Source organism: Branchiostoma lanceolatum, chromosome 11, assembly GCF_035083965.1.
Source record: "Branchiostoma lanceolatum isolate klBraLanc5 chromosome 11, klBraLanc5.hap2, whole genome shotgun sequence".
NCBI lineage: Eukaryota > Metazoa > Chordata > Leptocardii > Amphioxiformes > Branchiostomatidae > Branchiostoma > Branchiostoma lanceolatum.
The window spans coordinates 4,357,558-4,378,297 of NC_089732.1; the positions used below are offsets into that span (position 1 = coordinate 4,357,558).

At 39.8% G+C, this 20,740-nt stretch overlaps 1 protein-coding gene across 3 annotated transcripts in view; it reads right to left on the reverse strand.

The window, feature by feature from the left end:
* LOC136445343 (lysine-specific demethylase 4B-like) overlaps nt 1–20,442 on the reverse strand; it is a 35,562-nt gene extending 15,120 nt beyond the window's left edge. For all 3 annotated transcript variants that reach the window (XM_066443305.1, XM_066443304.1, XM_066443303.1), the window contains exons 1-10: nt 20,319–20,442; nt 17,556–17,708; nt 17,148–17,228; nt 16,807–16,901; nt 16,428–16,525; nt 16,141–16,215; nt 15,453–15,588; nt 15,196–15,245; nt 14,644–14,747; nt 13,511–13,648 (exon numbers count right to left, since the gene is read on the reverse strand). In XM_066443305.1, coding sequence (XP_066299402.1) covers nt 13,511–13,648; nt 14,644–14,747; nt 15,196–15,245; nt 15,453–15,588; nt 16,141–16,215; nt 16,428–16,525; nt 16,807–16,901; nt 17,148–17,228; nt 17,556–17,699 — 921 coding nt within the window. In that variant the 5' untranslated portion in view covers nt 17,700–17,708; nt 20,319–20,442. The remainder of the gene's footprint in view (nt 1–13,510; nt 13,649–14,643; nt 14,748–15,195; nt 15,246–15,452; nt 15,589–16,140; nt 16,216–16,427; nt 16,526–16,806; nt 16,902–17,147; nt 17,229–17,555; nt 17,709–20,318) is intronic.
* Between the last annotated feature and the right edge of the window lie 298 nt (nt 20,443–20,740).

A 20,740-nucleotide genomic window follows, 5' to 3' on the forward strand; every position in this document is an offset into this window, starting at 1 on the left:
CTGTGTTTTGTATTATGTAAATGATATGATATCAAATGTAGGTTGATAGATTCATTGGGACTTAAATAATGTAATCCGTGTCTCTGTTATATTTAGTCTGACCCTTACCTCTTCCCTCATGACCTCAATGAAAAGTGGCCTGCAGGACGTTTTGAGCTTCTCATGAATAAACAAAGGTTCAAACAAACAAACACACTTGAGGATAAAACTGACACAAGAAATCTGACAGCAAAATATGCACAGCAACTGAAGAGAAAGTGAATTCTATATATTCTTTAGATCACACAAATTCAGACATTATATAGTAAAAAATCCAGAGGACAAGAGCAAAATAGAGGCTTGAGAACAAAAGGTGACTATAGTATGACCTGACACAATCTGAACCAAGCTACAGACTCTCCTGTCAGACTATCTTTTCACTTAAAATTAAAGTTAAGCATCTCTTGTCAAGATTGTTTATTGCTTGTGATTTGTCGGGCCTAAGTTTATGCAATGTATGTTTTGCTACCTGGTCTGTAATGTTTTCTGTGTGGGGCACAACACTAGCAATAGCTGCCTGTGTCCTGCATGTGTATTGTAGTCGTCATAATCCCAAAATAAAAAAAAATAAAAAAAATCAAATTTACTAAAGAGGTAAAATTCTACCCTCCTCAACGATACTTTCTGGACACTCCCTGCCCACAAACAGGTAGCATTACTGGAGTGTTGAAAGTATGTGGCTGAAGAGGCATGGCTGAAATGCCAACTCGAGCCACTCTGAACCAACTCGGCATTCCGGGGAAATCCTTCACAACAATGCGGACACTCCTTAATGTGCAGAGACCACATGACTCGGCTCCAGTCATGTGGCAGGGCTGCGACACTGCGCCTTGAAATACCTGACTTTCAGACCTATACATGTACAGTAGTATGGGCCCCTTACTAGATAGATCTAGACAACGCTTGCATTAGATGTGCAAAGGATAGGACAAAAGCAATGCCTGGCCTGTTTAAAACTATGCGACAGTTCTTTTTTACCCTTTCTAATCACATGTGTGACGCACTCATAATACTTCTTGGACCATATCTAGTGCCAATCTGTTATAAGTGGGTGGCGTGAAACCATCTTAATCGTATTTCTTAAGGAAATATGTGACACCTTGAAGGATAAGTGAGAAATTCCGGAATTCTTGTAAACAGGAAGATGTTCAAATTTTCTGAATTCTACAAAGAAACATTAAAAGATCACAAGTTTTGCACATCCACATGACTAAGTGTTATTCATGTAGATATGTCTGTTTTTAGCAGTAAAGGAAATTGAATTTCCTCAATATTATAGGAAACACACCTGGATTCTAAAAGGCTAAGCCACTTGTGCAAGGGTCACACCTTTGATCAGGTAGAAAAAGGACATTTTTGGATTTTGTGGGAAATTCGATTTCCGAACACAGGACAAGCGCATAAAGCATTTAGAGTTTCTTACAGTGATTGACGGGAGTTAAATGTTATACTAATTTCTGAAGGTCTACAATAAACTGACTTTCCTGTACAGAAGTTTTTAAGTACAGTCAAGTTTGATCTACAAGATAAGTTTTCTAAAATAGACAATGGTGAACCCTCTAGTCTAGATCTTTGCATATTTCCTAGATTTTCTAAAATGCTACTTTCATGTAACAGATGCTAGGCATTTAGCAAGTTATGCGCATCGAGTGAGTTAATATGAATAATGTGACCTATCAAATATCACTTTTAGAAACAGTTAAAAGTTGTGCACTAAACATGTACTTTACAAAACTAATTGTCAATTAGGGGTTACAGAACCTCTTAGAACAATTTCGCTCAGTTTTTCCTTTTTGCTGATTATCAAGAAATTCCTGGGGTCTACAAAGTGTCTTAAACATAACATGTTACATACTTAATCAGGTTATAAAGAGCCACTTTAATGGACTTTTTTCTATATTTCTCTGATTTTACTAGTAATCTCTTGGGTCTATGACATGCTTTGAAAGTAACATGTTTGATAGTCAACAAGGTTGCCACTTTAAATGAGTTTGTTGACATTTTCCCTGTTGCTGATTTTACAAGAAACCTTTTGGAGCCGTGTTGTTCCTTGTACGGATGACTGCCCGCTCTGAATGTGGCCCAATCCGATCCTCGACAGCCTATTTTGCGTTGTCCGAGGAGTGTTGCCAAACAAATAGCCGTCCTTTGATCAGAAACGTCCCTACACCGAACGCTTGACTCGTTCCGACCACAGTTTCTCTTATCTCTGTGTTTCGGCCAAACACGGTCACCCCCTCACGTCGGCGCCACCTCTCTGTTTGTCAAGCCGACAGATTTGCTTATTTCCGCAGAGGTTATAAAACAAGACCTGACAAAGAGTAGGATCAAAAGAAAAAGTGGCGCACCAATTAAACAAAGTTTGGACTGTTATTTCCGTTTAGGCCCGGGCTTCTCTTGCTTGGTTTGGTGCGTTAAATGACCAGGGGGCTGAGGGGGGGACTGGGTAGTCTTTGAGGCCAGGTCTAGTTACCTGGCCGGTTATTTTGGAAGCTGGCGAACATTGCCCAACGCAGGACACGACAAATAAGGTACTTAGGAACCGCGCAAAACACAGCCAAAGAGTCGCCGAGGAAAACTCGTTAGTGAAATCAGGAAAATCACTTTACCTGGCACTATTTTTAGGTAAAGCACTCTTAGAAAATATGCTTACCACAGTGCCACCAAAAAGTCCTTTTTCTCTAATCAAAACAATATCTGAGACTTAAACATTTTTAATTCAAAAGTTGGTCTCATAAGCAAATCTTTCCGTTATGATTGCCCCCAGTTTTTCCACATTCGTCAGCAGTTATTTTGAGTGTCTGTTACAGCAAGTAAACTGTAATTTCAACAGGCACTATCTAGTGAAATATCTTTCTAGTCAAACACTCAAGTCATTAAGGACAGTTATCGTCGGTCAAGTGGTCATTATCAACTTTTTAAGGACCATTTGCTAGGTTGTTAAGGGGAGCAATTGATGCATGGCTGAGTATCTGTTATCCAGCGCTTAACAGCCAAGTACTAGACCATTTCAGGCACTTAAGATACACATTACAACTTCTGGTAGAAGATTAACAAGAAAAACATGCTGACAAGCTTTCCTGTATGGATATCTTGATTTATCGTCTTAAAAGATCACGACATTGCTTTTGCAGAACAGAACTGTTGTTCTTGTTCAATTAAAAAGCAACTGGAGAATTTGATAAACCAATCTGGGGAGGAAAAACAAAGTTAAAAGTTGCTGATAAGAACACTTCTGGACACATTTGTACATGTAATAGCCTGTAAAGATGTCTTATCAAAATAACAATGCAAAGAATGTTTCTAAAAGGTCAACTATGAAATGTTTGCTTCTCCAATATGACAATTCTTTCTTAACAACCACTTCTTTTCGAATAACTCATTTTGTAGACAGATCAAATTTCCTTCTAAAAATACAGGACTTTTTATGCGATTGGGCAACACTGAAGTGGTACAAACAATTATCAAAAATCTACACCATGTAAATCGCTGTCAGCCCGGCCTCTGTTGTACCAAGGGTGCTCTAATCATGTTAACCTCTGACCTGCGCTGTCTGGCCACGACTGTTATGTCTACCGCACGTGAAAAGCTTTGTGTGGTGCAAATCATGGAGGACACAGGGCTGCCCGGGACTACTTTTACCTGGCACTGCCCACAGAGTCACTCAGGTGTGTGCTGAGGGGTGGGGCAGGCGGGCACAACTTAGTCAACATTGTCATGGAGGAATGCAGTATGTTATGGTCTAGTTGTTGGTAGCCCTGCCTCTGGGACAAGTGTGCGATGATGGTAGATCTAAATTGGTGTATTACAACTAATTAAGAATGTATAATCATAGTGCGATTAGCTAAAGAAATTACCAGTTACGGAAAAGGCAAGAAAAGAGTGGGAAAGGAATGATGCAATTGATTTTCTTCAGATTGGTTGGAGAAAAGATTGTAAGGTATCTGAAACCCCCATGCACACCCTCTGAGTCAAGTGACAACTTCTTTTCTCCTTTTGTATGCATTCCTGTTACCAACTGTAGCTAAAATTTAAGGAAACGTTATCCCTTTTACAAGGCTACCTACCCTTCAAACTTATACATGCATATGGCAAGACATGACAACTTTTACAGAAAACCTTAAGACTTTTGACGAAATCTTATCTACTTTTACACCTGCTTCTTTCCAGACATAACAGACTGGTGCGTCACCTTAAATTGCCTGAGAAACTGGCAAGGAGTTTGATTAGCGACTGGTCTCTACTCTCTAGTCTAGAATGAAGCGACAAGGACACCCAAGGACAGTTCTATTCATATCCATAAAACCATTTAACGGCAAAAACCTTGGGAGAATTATATTATGTCCAGCTTGGACTCATGCCAAAACCTTAAGGAGGCCAGTGTTGAAGGAGGAGGGGCTTAAGAAAGGCGGGGTTATGATAAGAAGGAGGCGTGGCCTCCCCAAGTCTCAGACTTCATCTGGTGTTGTTGACTAAATAAGTCCTGGCGACAGCGGAGACTTTACGGTGTAACGGTGCCAAGTCGTGGTTGCGCACACAGGTAAACCCTATCCCCGTTGGGAGGTCACTGGCTGGGTCGCGTGACTCGCAGGACTGTATCTACAGGTACCAAGCAGGGGAGGGACTCGGGGATTACACCCCACACAAAACCTGCGTGCACGATAAGCTGAATTCCACAGGAACAAACAAGACAATAAAACGGATGGAGGTTGGGTTGAGGGAGACAGTCCTAGGTGATAGATTTGTATTTTAGAAACATTACTAACTATACCAGAAATAGGCACATATAATTGTCCAAAATAAAAAAAATCAATCAATTAACTAATACAAAACACAGAGGTACATGTAGATATTCAAATTAAAAAGTTATCAAGATCTTTATCAATACCAGTGTTTTCTCCATTGGCTGCCATATCATATTAGAGAATCATGCAATAATGCACTGATTAAGTTCACATTCAATGAAAACAGTTTGATTTCTCGGAAGCTGAATCCAAATTTTTCTAGATGTTTTCATTGAGGAAGTTCAAACATTGTAGGTTAATGTCTCAAGATCACATTAAGAACAAAACAGTGGCCTTTGATAAAGAGATATCTGTTTCCAAGTGCGAGCTTTGTTCTGTCTACAATCCCATGAAATTGGCCCACTTTTGTCAGACCAAATCACCACAAATAGACCACTGTGAACCCAAGCCGCACGCCCCCATGTCGGTTTACATAACTCTCACACAGCCTTTCAAACCTGCGTATCAGAACCTTTTTTTGTTTCCAATTCTAAAGGTTCTAAAGAAAGCCAAGACCCCGGGTTCCTTGCCGCGTTGCTGCCATATTAAAACCCCATAAAACGGTTCAGTGGAAAGATCAACACGCCCCGAGAACCGGTGTTGTTTGACGGCTCTCCGTCGCCATGTAGGGTTGAGTGGAGGGTGTAAGCGTTCTCCCTGACCCGCGGACGACAGATATTGTCACCAGAAACACAGGAAGGGTGGGAAATTCGTACGCGCTGACACTCACGCCCGAAACACCGCAATAACTGCACGCATAACCTCCGCGCGCTACTTCTTCCCCAGGCGTGACTTTCAGACAATTTTCGAAACGTCGCCCTGTGGGAAAGAACGCTGGCGAGAACGAGGAATGCTGAAGACAGTAGTGTCCGTCGTCACGTCTTAAGACGTTTCAAGTAGTACCACTTTCTTCCATTAAGGAAATCATGTAATCCTATGCTACTTAAGCAGGAGCCCAAACAAGGACGCTGGTATTGCTTATCACATATTACATCTCTGTCATGCACCAATCCTGCTTTAAACTTAAACCTTATCATCTGTAGTATCTACAGTATCTAACCTTGTATCACTGACTTTTACAGAAGTAAAACAATAGGAAACAGAAGACGTTGTCACTAACAACCTGACAAATCCGTAATACATAATTAGCTAGTGACATACAGTCCATACTGTACAAGAAGATCACTTAGGGGACTGATAAAATCTGGTCTATGTGGACAGGTGGTCAGCATATAGAAAGGATTCTTAATGCTCGTGTCAATGGGAAAAATTATCTTAGGGACCATTAAAAAAGTCATAATAATACTGGTGAAGATGAACAAACACACACAAAATGATTCTTCAATCTGTGACTACACAGAGTGAAGAAGGGGTTATGTTTGCTGCCATTCTACAGCGCCAAATCCATTGTGTTGTACGATATTTTTGGAAGGTTGCGATCACTCGTCACCTTAAAGCCGCAGAGCGCGGCCCGGGAGCATGACACGATACAACTTCTGTGACACTTGGCCACACGTGTGGCAAGTATTTATTATTGCTGTAACTCAAGGTATAAAGGCGTGATTCAGGCACTGAGGATGGAACAATGGAGGCGATCTTGAGGAAATGGGATCAATGCAGACGTTGTCCCTCCTTCCTGCCTTCTTTAGATGGATTTGCCTAAGCTAGGAGCTTCCACATTGTTTGATACACAAGGAAGTCTTCTTTTTTTTTGAGGCTACTGACTTCTTCAACTTGCTGAAGATTCTGTAGCCAATATACAGTATATCATAAGGTGTGATCCACTCACACAGGGAAGGACCCCTACTCTTTTCGGTAAGTGTGGTGGGTTCTTACAACATGCTTGAGGTGTGACTCTCCTTAAACTCAGCACCTCCGTTTAACCTCCTATTCGGGGGATGTCCCTAACCGAAGCTAGGTACTCATTTCTACCTACAACTGAAATGAGGAAAATTGTGTCAAGACGATTAGTGGCCACTTCCTAAAACACAGCACCTCCATTTAATGTCCTATCCGAGGGATGTCCCTAACTGAAGCTAGGTACTCATTTCCACCTGAGGGAAATGAGGAAAACTGTGACATGGCATGATTTGAATCCAGGCCCCCTGGATTCTGTTCTATTTCACATTTCGCTTGAACCAGTCCAAGGCCACAGTAACCTTTAGTTAAGCTTTACTCTCCCCTCGTTTTCTCCTCCTTTCCTTTCAACCTTCCATGATCGTCCAACAAACCAAAAATTAAGCCAAAGTGCAAACCAGGTCGACACAACCTCCCTGTTTGCTCTCAACATTCTTCCCTCGCTGAACAATTTCCTCCCATCCTTGGGCCACCTTTAAGTCAAGACAAGCCCCGACACATTTCTGTCAAGGATCGGTAATGAGTTGCCTGAGTCTGACAGGCAACTTTAGTGAACGTATCCTTGAAAAGACCAAACTGTCAACTGTCTGTCAAAGCTGCATTTTTCAGTGACAGAAGCTTTTAATTCGTCACTTTTCACGAGCATAAACCGTGGAGGCCAACCGATTCAATAAGGCTCACACTACCTACGAAAGGCAACGTCACCTGCCCTGCATAAATGAACTGGGTAAGCATCTAGTCAAGAACTACAGCCTCGAAATATTTCAGTGACGTTTCCCTGGCTGCAATCATAACAATATTGTCAAACACTTTGTACAAAGAGAAATTCACTTGTTCAAGGTGACATACACCATTGGTCAAAATTTGGCCACGGACTTTGTTCAAGTTTCTTTTAGGCCATGACAATTTATTTTTTTGGTTCTTTGACGTTGCAAAATTTGATTTAAAAAGTGGTGGGTAAAGCTATGGAACCTCAAACTGAGGACTAAGCATTGCGCTTTTTTGTTACCTAAAAAAAAGTGGTGGTGGGAGGAAAATTTAATTCTGACTATTGTATATTCACTTTGTAAAACTGAGCGTGCCAAGATAAAAACTTTGCATTCATAGACTTCATCTTCAGGTTAATCTTACAGTCTGCAATTATCTCTTTTAACCCTTTCCCTGCTGCCTAACTCCGTAACCAATAGAGAATGGGGTGCCAAATGGCTACTTCAGTGTGCTAAAGGTTAAAATCCAAGGACCAACAAATTGAATCACAGTGGACTTAGAAGTACAAGCCACCAGGAGCCAAAAATGCTGACCCACTAAAATCACTACATGACAGTTGCTGACCAAGTTGTGGGGATAAATAGTTGTGAAGGAAGAAGACGGGGGGTTGGGTCAACATCTCTGCTGTACATCTGCACACAATGAGGGCAATCTTCTTGTTTATTCCGGTAATCAGGACAGCAGTTCAATAAAACCATTACATAAGTTGGACGTTCATAGCATAGTTTTCCTTGAGTTTGATGCAGGTTTGATCAGTTTTCTTCTGGAAGTTTGGTGAGGAAGGAAAAAGAAAAACATGGAATACTGTAATAACTGTTTGAGAGAATATCTGGGCTATCTGAGAGAAAAACTATTAAGCAAGAAGTTGGAAAAACAAGGCTGTCTTTCTCCAATCTAAACAACTTGAGTGTTTAACAACGGATCTCAGTTGAACCTAAGCAAATGAAAAGACAATGCGTCCATCAGTCTTATGTGATAGGATGATACTCGGTTAGGAGCAAAAATAGTGTCACTGAGTCCATCATTTGTCATGATACTCATTAATAGGACTGTCATTAAAAAGGGCGCCTTGACTGGCTTAAACTATGAGCTTGTTTTAATGGCATTGCCATAGCTGTACATTCAACTCTTGACACTTCCTGACATATGAATGTATTGAAAATTGATTGACTGAAGTTGGACACAAGTGAAGAAGGATAAAGCAAAAGTGTTTTCCTGTCAAACTACAATTTAATTCCTAGTTAGTAGTTTTAATGATTTCAGTGATATACAGTTCGAAGTTGTGCCCTTGGCAAAGACACTTCACCCAACCTTTCTCACTCCACCCAGGTGTAAAAATGGGTATCTGACTTCAGTTGGGGAGGTAAAAAGTAGTGGAAGGAGGGAGATGGGCTCCAATACCTTGCCATAGACATGTAGTGGATGACAACAAACTGCCCCTACGGTCTTAAAAAGGCTAAGGGACAAACTTTACCTCTACCTACTTCACCACACTATCCCTACATAAGGAGCACCTTCCAATGATAACAGACAGCTCTCTATAGAACCACACTTTGTCCTCGTCGACCACCATGGTCGCCGTACAACAATCGTACGGTAACGTGTTGCACTAGCCAAGTGTTTCTTTAGACGCTACCATTAAAGTACACAAACACGTCCCATTCAAGACGCTGTTTTCAAAGGGCAAAGGTGTGAAGACTACATTAAGGAGGGTGGCGCAAGGCAAGGAATTAACCTTAAGGAGCGCCGCAGGTGGCCAGGCAGGAAGAAAGGGGGTGAAGTACGCTGGGGGGTGAAGCAAGGTCGGGGGGATTGTTGAGAAAGAAACAGCTTGTGTGGGTAAAACTATCCAGTTTTGGCCTTTATGGATAAACTATTGCTGCTTGTTTGTTATTGTACGGTAATGTCACGGTTAGTTTTCTTTGGCAGACTTGGATACATGACTGTAAACGGAGGGTTGGTGGAACAATGGAGGGAGTGACTCTACGGGGGACATGGGGCTGATAAAGTTACTTAATTGCCTTGAAAAGAGGCGTCAAGGACAATAACCTTAAAGGAACTACTTTCTTGCCGTCAGACTTGAAATGTTGGGACTACTTTCTTTCAATCTATAGAAATGGATTCAATGATAATCTAGAACCTAAGAATATGGTAATTTTACATCAAAAGGTGCAAAATACTTGAGCTTTTATAATTTCTTTAAAATCTTGCTGGCCAATCCCAAAAGTATATCCTTAAGGGTATGACAATAAACTTAAGGAACTACTTTCTTTCCATCAGAGCAAGAATGTTGGGACTGCTTTCTTTCAATTTACAGAAACAGATCCAGCAATAATCTAGCTAAGTCCAGAATTTAAACTACATGACAATTCTACATCAAAATTGGCAGCCCAACTTTTGATTTGATTTGACAATCTCAAAAACGAATCCTTCCACTGATTGGACATGAAAAAAATGCTATACAGGCCTGCAGTTGACCACTCACACTTAGTACCCATCAATATTTATGTGGCTCTTAGATATAAAGTTGTCAACAAGCGATGTAACATTCAAGTTATCAACACAACCACAATTTTCCTATCTCTTATCGGTTATCCCATTAAATTACTAAATATCAGGAACTACTTTTTTCCATGGCAAGTTGACAACAAAGCTCATCTGCTCCAAAAGCGTAGGCGGGATAATGTGTCCCATGACTGTTGACCAACAACTTCTCACTTACCCATTACCACAGAAAGCAAACACAGGGCAGAGACCTCCCGTTTCAGGCCCGGACTCTGTCCTAAGTGCTGGGACAATGGAGCAGGTGGGTCATTCATACAGGCAGCATATATGGTAACACGCTACACACGGTTACAAACAGATGGAATTTTGACATTGAAATTCCCATTGACGGAAATATCCTACAAAGAATCATTTTTTTGTCATCATGTAAAAAAAACTCAGTCCTACGTAAAAAGACCAAAAGTGACATCCATGTAACAATACCAAAGTGTTAAGGGGTGTGTGGCTTTTCAAATCAAATTATATGTAAAGGTTGATTGTCACCATTGACAACTAACTGAGCTGTTTTAAAACTTAACCCCCCTGTCAGTAAAAATGTAGTGTTGACTAAAACTAGCAAGATCAGCAGCCATTTGTTGCAACCCGTTCCAAATTTCTTCAAAAACAACTTGCCCTTTGTATCTTCAGATTTCACAAGTCCACAATCAAGCACACAGGTTTGTTATAGATTTATCTCAAGGACAAACCCTCCCTTCAACTTGACCTGAATGGTTCCCTGTTCTCAAACTGTATAGGAAAAAGAGAGGCGGTGTATCTAGGAAGTTGTCCAAAAATGTCCTGCCAAGAAAAACAGGATAAGACACAATATTTCTCCACATATAATGCAGGTACTTGAGTGTTGATAAGGAAATGATGGAGACAGATTGAACACAAAGTCTATCTAAATTCAAACCTGTAGTCTACTCGGAAGGAGGGGATAGGTATCGTTTCCACATTCTTGAGATGCTGACAAGAAACAATGGACATTTACTTTCAGGTGTTTTCGTCTCTTGACGTACATATACATGTACAGATGACAAATGCAATATCATCTAACTTTTCCATACTCATTCCACGAAGACTTAGTGTCAGTCATCAACTGTAAGACAAGCATGTTAAAGTTTTGACAACATCCAAGTCCAAATTCTATCTTTTTTGTTAGTAATTCCAAAAAGTAACTGTGGCCTTGTCTATGATGCAAGCAAAAAGATGTTACTATTACTGAAAGACTAACTTCACAAACTTCAAGCATTCTTGATGCGTTTGATAATCTTTTTTGCTTTGCTTTAAACTCTAAAAGGTGGTACTAGTACTTTTAAGTCCACAAACTTTACACAATGGTCTTATGTAAAAAACAGCTTGAAAGTGTTGATGTGACAAGTTTGCTAAAGTGAGATCATTTGCCGTCATCGACAATCGGGCGCCATAAGAAAAAAAAGCGACAAACTCCGTCGTCAGTTGACGTGATTTGTAGTACATACGATCTGTGTTTTCCTCTATAAGACGCACAGAAAATCAATTAGTCGATGTTATGGTGTTTATGGTAGGAAGTCTAAACCTGAAAGAAACAAAAAGCTGACGCTTCGGAAACGAATTGCTAAAAGATGCTAACTTCTGTGTGTTGTAGTAAGATCTTAATTGAGACCTTATAAGTGAAAAAGTAGTCTCATCCCAGGGGTCTATTTATTTATCTATACTACAGCCGAGTTTTTAAATGGCAGATCTTCAGTCAAAAAGAAAACACCCTTTTCAGAAAAACATTCAAAGCAATCAGTAGCATCAATTGCGCAGTTTCTCAAGAAAATGTAAGGGGAAGCCCTTACAAAATGTGCACAATGCCATGCTGCTGTCTCAACTGAAAAAGGATGCCTAAAGCTTAATTTTCCTATTCATAGATAATCAATCAATTAGAATGCAATGGTGGCAGGTAAAAAAATTGATACATTTTTGGTCAATATCATAGCATGATCTGAACTTCAACTTGGTACTCTGTAGTTTGTTGTTTTCAGTGGGAAGAGTCCACTCAGCATATACACACAATAAATGTAGTGTTCTCACATGAGCAACACTCGCAGCACCCGTTTAACACAGGAAAGCACTCTGATGGGGGGAGGGAAATGACAACAACTGAATCACTTTTTACTCGCAATTCCGGATGTCTGACATGCACAGAACACTCCTGAGAAAAATATACAACCCATACGCACCTCCCACCTAATCTATGACCCAACATTATGAACAAAAACACACTTGTATCCTGCATACACCGCAACAAACCAGAGGTCACTGAACTTTACTCCAGGGTTTTGGCAGCAATCCTATGTTCATACCACTGTGTTAGGGATATTGGAGAAAAACATGTTGAGGACAGTAAAGCTTTGTTTTAAATTTCTTGATGATTTTGGCTGTGGTCCTAAGTTTACAGAGCTGTATTAAGTATGCCAGTCCTGGCAAAACATGTTGTTTTCTCATTTCAGTTTGAACTATATTCTAAAACTTATAGGTAAAGTAAAGACTTTCTATACATGTGCTTTCATACATTGTGAAAGTTTATACTATAGGACTAAAAGAGTAAACTTGCTACAGCTTGAAAATATAGCCCTGCAAACATAATTCACAACAAAGAAAACCCTTTAAGGTATCAATTTTGGAAAGAGGAAAATGATCATGTCCTGACTTAAATCCATGTTGTAGTTGTGTTACACTCTTTTGTTTAAACTTCCGTACTTATTCTTCCGCCACGTTTTCCACTACTCCAGATGTCTGGAGCACAATGCCTCAATTTCTTGTTGAAATATAAAGTCTTCACTGTAAGGAGGGTATGAAACAATTGATCCCTGTGCCCCACCCCAACCACAGGAGAACATGCTCATAAAAACCTTGAGGTTTACTTTGAAACTTGACACAATAGAGTCAAGGGAAGGACCAAGACCTTCCTGTTGGTTTAGCCCACCTACTGTGCCACCTACCCTGCTCAGTGTGTGGACGGCTGAAGAGTTATAGGCACAAGTACACAAGATGTTCATTCACGTCACTGTACATTTGGAATCCCTATCAGAAGTTAGAAGTCAGATCAGGGTTGTCTCCAGTTTACATTTCTTTCCATCCCACTCATTGTTTGGAAGCCAATACTGTTAATTTTCGTTCTTAAATCTGTCATCTCAAGTTTAGTAAAACGCAAATACATTTCCATCAATTTAATGTCAGATGTTCAGATTTTTTGAATGGATGGGGTGACATTTAATTTCTGTCCCAACAAGCAAATTTCAATCTCGGGACAGAGGGACAGGTCCTGGAGAGAGCACTGAGTCAGATATCACTGAAGTTATTATGACAGAAGTGAATACACCACTGTAGAGAGAGAAGCATGTTCTTTCAAATGCATGAAACCATCCATCCATTAAAAAGACATTCACATATACATGTAGGGCTTCCAAATGGTGTCATTGAAATTTGGGAAATGACCAGGCAGATATAAGAAAGTATCAGAAATATCAGGAAGTAACAGAGAGCCTTACCGGCTTGGCCCTCTTGCCATAGTCGATCCAGCGCATTGTGGCGAAGTTTGTGGACTCGGCACAGTTGAAGCCGTGGTTGTACCCGCAGTGGTAACCGTACGGGAACGTGATCATGAACTCTCCAGGCTCCTGGGTGATCTAGAGGAACAAATGTTTCATTTATGTATTGAAAAAGTTTACAAACAGGGCTTTTCCCAGAAATGTGGTGCTGTATGGCTTGGGAGAGTGAAGCTCTGCCTAAAACAAGAATTCAAGCAAGATTACCGAGCTTTGATGGGTAGGGGGTGCTGAGATTGTAACAATTCAAACACTATTACTAAATTGCTTGTGGACAGCCCTGACAAACAGATACTAGTAGTCAAATCTGTACTAAAGCCCACCTCTGCTGAAGGACTAACTAAGACTACCCATTCTCGCCACTTTTTGATGGCTCACATTGACCCAACCATTAGGAATCCTGTCTATAGTCGCCACCTGTCTACTGTGGCCAAGTCACTTGAGTGGTCATTATAGACAGGTTTGACTGTATGTAGAGATTGGAGAAATATACATCATGACAAAAGTAAAAATTCACCAGGTAAATCATCCCAAATTCTTTCTCTGCCTCTTCTTTCAGAACTAGAAGAGTAAAGTACCTGTCTCATAATATCACTAATACCTTTTCTGTTGTTATGCTTTATCAGCTGTTTTTATATTTCTAAGCACACACCACCACACAGCACTATGATTATCAGAACATGTTGAGTCTTTTCCATGCAGTTTTGCCTAGAAGTGCCTAACTACTGATACCCAGCCATGGCTAAGCATCATCTGCCTAACTCCTCATTTGCAAATGTGGTGCTGTGAATTTTCCCTAACTGTTGCATCAGTGCCACCTAGCAACTATGGACTGAACTGCAGAGTTTTTGATGTCCTATAAGTCTTGGATGTTGCACAATTTTCTGTTACACTAGAAGTATAAGTCATCTCACTTGACTATTTAAGTCAGTCTTACTTGGAAAGTAAGCTGCTATCAGTTGTTTCTTTAACCTTTAGCGCTCTGCAGTAGCTGTTTGGTTACCAATTCTCTATTGGTTACAGGCTAGGCAGGAGGGAGAGGGTTAAGATTTGTGCAAGAAGATGTTGACATGTACCTTGTCGAACGGAATGCCGTACTGTTTGAGGGTGTAAGGAGAGATGAGCGTCATCTTGTGACGCAGGAACTGGGAACAGCTTTGGAAACTTCCTGGGAAGAAACCTATAAGAAGTAGTACAAAAAAGACGAATTGTTATCAGGTTCTTCAACAAACATGAAAGAATTTGCAAAATACATCCATGCATGGTGAAAGTGATCTCAAGCCAGTTTAGCTTACTGAAGAACAGAGAAGACAGACACTATGTACAGTATTAAAATATTCATTATACCGGGGAAAATTTCCTAGCTCTTGTCGATATGTACAATGAACAATGTACCACGTTAATATTCCATCCACAGGACTCCAACCCTTTCTAGCAGCATGCATGTCGGCAGAGCAACAACAGCTAAGATTGAAACTCAAAACCACTTGGCACGATCACTAACCACTGGACTAAGCAATTTGTAGTGATCTACAAGTAGTAGTTGGCAATATGACCAGAAATGTACATAAACATCAAAAGAAATGCTATACAAGTACATGTGTATGATACCAGTCTACCACACTTACCACATGCTAGCCTTTCTAGTCTTCTCCCATGTTCAGGTGGGATGGCGTACCTGTAGAGAAAAATTTTGTTAAGTCTGAATCAAAAAAGAAATTTTACATATCAATGACCAATACATATCAATGACACTACATCTTGGGTGACGATGGTAGCACTCTGGTGTCATGGTCATGGGCCGTGTAATAAGAAGTACACCAAAAACTTAACATTTCCAACTCTGAATAGGCTTGCTTCATGTAAAAACAGTGATCCAACCCACCATGATTTGGGCGCGCCGAAGTGCACGTAGTTGATACTGTACAGGTCCATGTCTTCTGTGTGCCAGGCAAACGTCGTCTTCCACATGCCGAAGTACAGGTACGCTGTGTTCACTCCCTCGATCTTAATGCCATAGTCTGTGGGGGGAAACACAAGTCATCAGAGACCTGAGTCTCTTAATCTTACTGCTATAGTCTGTCAGAGGAAATACAAGTCATTAGAGACCCGAAATTTGTCCTTCAATCTTATCAATCTTAATGCCATAGTCTGTGTGGGGAAAACACAAGTCATCAGGGACCTGAGATTTGTTTTCTCAATATCTAGTCTGTCAGAGGAAATACAAGTCATTAGAGACCTGAGATTTGTCCCTCAATCTTAATGCCATAGTCTGTCAGATTAAATACAAGTCATTAGAGACCTGAGATTTCTCTCAACTTTACTTTACTTATGAAGTAACCACCTGTAACTGTAGTACTTTTCAGAATGGGGTAGAAAGAAACAAACATCATTCCCCCTTCCCCTTGAGTCTTGACTTCCATGAAAATTTGTCATGATCAAGCCTTGACCCAGTCACTTCTAAAAACGTGGAATCTCTACTTTACAATTGTGGCTTATAGCACTCCATATATTTGTAAGAGCTGCATGTTTATATTTGTTTAAGTATAAATACAACTTAAAGCAGTTCTTACCTTCATTAATCAAGTCCAGAATTGTGTTCAGACTGTTGATGTTCCATTCTTTCACTCCTGGGTCATACAAGGAACCTGGGAAAAAACAACTTTCTTATTAGAACATTGCTATCTCAAAATATGGTCATTTTCCTTTGTTTTGCAAAACACTTTCCTCTCAGTTGTGCTTATCAAGGTATCATGTCAAGTCTTAACCCTTGTTTCAGTGTCCAATATTCACTGTCTTTACAACAGCATAAAATGGTGTCAATCATTCATGACAACCAAACATTGAGTGAAATTTGTACCTGAGATATCTGCCCCATATATGGGCTGTATGAAGGTGATGTTCTTCCAGTACTTTCTCTCCAAGTCTTCATAGTCAATGTGTCGAGGGGTTCTATACCTATGAAGAACATGGGGAAAAACTTTGTAACTATCAAGTAGCAGGAGGCAAAGTATCATGTTGATGTCCACATCTATAAACCACTATCTATAAATATATTGACCCTTACACCTAATAGACAAATACAGTTCAAGTACCACATGAAATATTGAGGAATGAAGAACAGTTGCAGTGTAAGGGGAGGAACACATATACATGTGTATGTGAAGACATCCTGACGCCCCGCTAGCTAAAAGCCTGATACATATGCAGGTTTTGTTGTAACATATGCATGTTCTTACTTGTCACTCTCAGCCAGTTTTCTGTACTCCTTCACAGTTAGTGGTTTCTTCTGTATGTTGTACTGTTGGTACAAACCCTGCTGTCCTGTCACCATCTGTAAGAAAGTGCAACACTGAAAGTTAAGACTTAATACTATAGAACTAACTTTCCAAAAAACAATGAACTTCTAACAATACAGCAATCCATGTTTCGTTTGTTTCGTTACATTCATAGTGACTAGTGGCATGTAGGTTAGCAAGTTTCCATGCTGTTTCAGCAGCAGGGTACGTTTTCACAGGTGAGGGTGTTGCTAGCCCTTCCCCTTTAACATGTTTGAGTGCTTCTAAAGTTTATGACTTACCTGCTGGATGGGTGCAGGGATAGTCATGTCCTCCACAGCATCATACTGCTTGACTGGACACCACTCCTTCGGTGGGATAACCTGTGAAATCATCAAAAAGGTGCATTTTATTACATGGATATTCTTACTGCACACTTTAACGATTCTCCAACATTTTCTGCTTTGTATTGATGTAGAATCCATTTCAATCTTATCTCTTCCTGATAGAAATAATTTTCTGTCTGTTATGTCTTAACTGCTGCATATACTTTTTTGATATAACATTGTTAAGAACATTATAGCTGAAGTAACCATTTTCCACAGTTTCGATAACCAAAAAGACGTGGTGACGGATTGGCATAACGGCTAGAGCTTTGGCTCAAACTTATGAATGATAATGATGATTTTGCAGACAGAAGTCCATCTGACCTTAGCGACCCCTGCCCGGTGCGCGCCCTGTGACTCCATGTACCCGATGTAGCTGGAGAAGTCCTTGAACTCCTCGAAGGTCGGGCGGAAGGTCATGATCTTACAGTCGGGGTTTGCCCTCTCTTCCCCTGAGGTCAGCGGCATCGTGGAAACCTGTCATAGGAACAAAAGAAAAACCTTGTCACTTTAAAAGGCCAGAAAACACTCCTTTTTAACTGTGGGTGCGCCAGTGTGCCTAGATACTTGTGTAGGGTTAAATACATAAAATACTATTAATATTTACTTATCATTTATTACTGTAATGATGTTTATTATCATATATAGAACATGCATAATGTTTTGAAGTTAGATATAATAGAATTTGAGTTCTTTGCAATTTTCAAAGCTCGAAACTGTGTTGGCTGGTTTTGATGGCAATTTACCTTATTGAGTTATTCTGTTGTACACCATAATTTTTCCTGCACACTAAGATCTTAAGATCAGGTGCTCTGATTCTTAAAAATGAATTTTGGGCTCTGCTTTAACTTTAAGATTTGAAAATGAGTGTGTAAATTTTTGTCCGGTTAGGCCATACCCCAAGGGTAAAGCGATTAAATGAATCTAATTTTGGAGCAGACTATACATTGACCTTTCTAAAATTGTAATTTCTTCACTGTAATACGTTGGCTAAATGTCTCTAGTTGCTACCAACATAGACTTAAATTCTCTACCATAAAGATCCTGACTCTTTTGGCAAAAGATATAAATGGGACCTTGACTAAGCTAGATGCAGAGATACTGTGACAAGGTTATCGATAAATACCGCAGGTATGAGGAGATGAGATTTGAAGGTGATAAGAAAATATGTCAGGTGTTGTCAATTTTTTTAATTTACAATGTTTTCACCAAATTTTTAAAGCATATACTGTATATGGTACATATTGCAGTTCAATCCAGAGTTTCGTTATGTTGTGTAATTCACAGTTTGCTGTGAACAAAAAAGACTACCAAGATGTATAATAAATTGTAGACTCTGAGATAAGCATCATACTTTTTTGAAAAAACAATGCACCATCAAACAAATAGTTACACAAGCATGAACTGGTAGTGAACAATCTCTTCAATTCACTGGAATTACACTGAAGTTGGAACTAGGAAGAGAATTATATCCGTTTTGACAACAATCAATGTATGCACTTCTACCATAAAAAAGGTTCTTGAACTGAACAATACACATCAACTAATCTATAAAAAATGTGTCAACAATTGTCAACAATTCACAAAGTACTTTTCTTTTCAAATATCCATGCCCATGCAACAACAACAAAAAACAGCTGCAGAGAAAGCATTTCCAAAACAGAACAGGTTTCAACTCTTGACACACCCCCAACATTCTTCTTGTTGCAATACTGCACCAGTCTTGCATTATGTAGGGATTGCTTCAACTTTACCCAAAACATCAAAACGTCACCAATGGTACGGTAGCAAAATATATAGCAAAATCACTGTCATTAACAGGCAGACATAGTCGGGATGGTTGTAATAACTTTCAACATGCATTCAATGAAAACACTTTAATTATTTATGATACTTATTGTATCACACACATGCAATATTTCACAACAAGCTATGGAATTTCACACTACATGGACTATATTGCAGGAAGAAAATGCTAGATTTGATCAATCTTTCAAAATTGCTAGAACATATCAAAATCCTACTTCAAAAGAAACTGGAAGCCTAATCATGATCTTGTGGTGAAAGTTAAAATAATCCACGTCTGTATCACTTTCTAATTTAATGTACCAAATTATGTGCCTGTTTCATCATCAAGACTGCGACAGAATTTACCTTTAAAAGAGCAAATATCATGCAGAGAAAAACATCTCACTGCAAAGTGTTAGTTCTACAGCAGGCAGTAGTTGGTTCAATGTATAACGGTTAATCTCATGAATATTTGTATCGGCAAGGTGGAACACGAATATTGTGCAAATACACGAAATATGCACACGTGAAAAACACGTTGTTTACCGGAATATTATCTGTCATGTTGCAAACGTGTAACGGTGCCGCAGAGGTAAAACTTTCCTCATAAATTGCGGGAAATATAAATAACAACAAGGTGTAAATAATCATTAAAGTGATTTTTGGGGTTGTGATTACATTTTTTTTGTCGAGCTCGAACCTCGATAACAAAAGGAAGGAGACGCCGCCATGGATTAATTTTAATCTGACACGTCCCACTACAAAACATTCGAACAAAAATTGAAATCAAGGAAAAAGTTCTGGTATGTTGCACCCGTAAAATTATATCTTGATAACCGACAAATCTTCTGAAGTGAAATAATGGATGTATCATGTTTTATTGGGACATTTAAAGCTAGAATCATTAACATCATAACACTAAAATATCGGTACGAAAAATGCCGCACTAAAAGAGGGGGGAGGGCAGTTCGGCATTGACATCGACCAGTAAACCGGCAAAATCGGGGACATAAAAACAACACATGAGCACCAAAACTTCGCAAAACATGTCTAAACAGCCTCCATAATGGATAAGATTGACTTTTGGTGGCGTCGACAGTTATTAGTAGGTAAAGTTATGAGAAATGTGGGCGTATAGAACCCAACCTTTGGCGCAGGGACGGCGAAATGTCTCCCAACCCCGGAAAAAAGGACACAACCCAACCATAGAAAACGCGACAAATCTCCGAGAAAATGATATAATCGCGGCAAAAGATAACGTTGGTAGTTGAAAAACACATCTAGAAAGGAAGTACTCACCTGTTAGTGCCGTTGCTTCCCCAGAAAAGTGTAAAATTGCCGGTATTTTCCGGCGAATCGTCCTAGATTCACACTTCTAAAAGCAGGGCAATTTCTACCGCCGCGTCACCCGCATAAACAGCGTATGTAATATACTCTCGCCGAGAAAATAGTGCGCAGTTAAACCAACCTCTCAACAAAGTTAGGCCTTTAGCATTATCTCTATATGATGAATATACGGAGAAAATTATATCTTAAGATTTGCACATAAGTTATGTTCGTAGATATTGAGAAATTATGATGAAATATATCCCAGGTGGATGGATATGAATGTTACGCCCTTGGCGAGTGAGTGGGCATTCCTAGGAACTCTGGGATCGCTGCTGAGGTAATGGTCAAACCAATCCGCAACAATTATGGGGGGCAAAAAAAGATTTTAAACG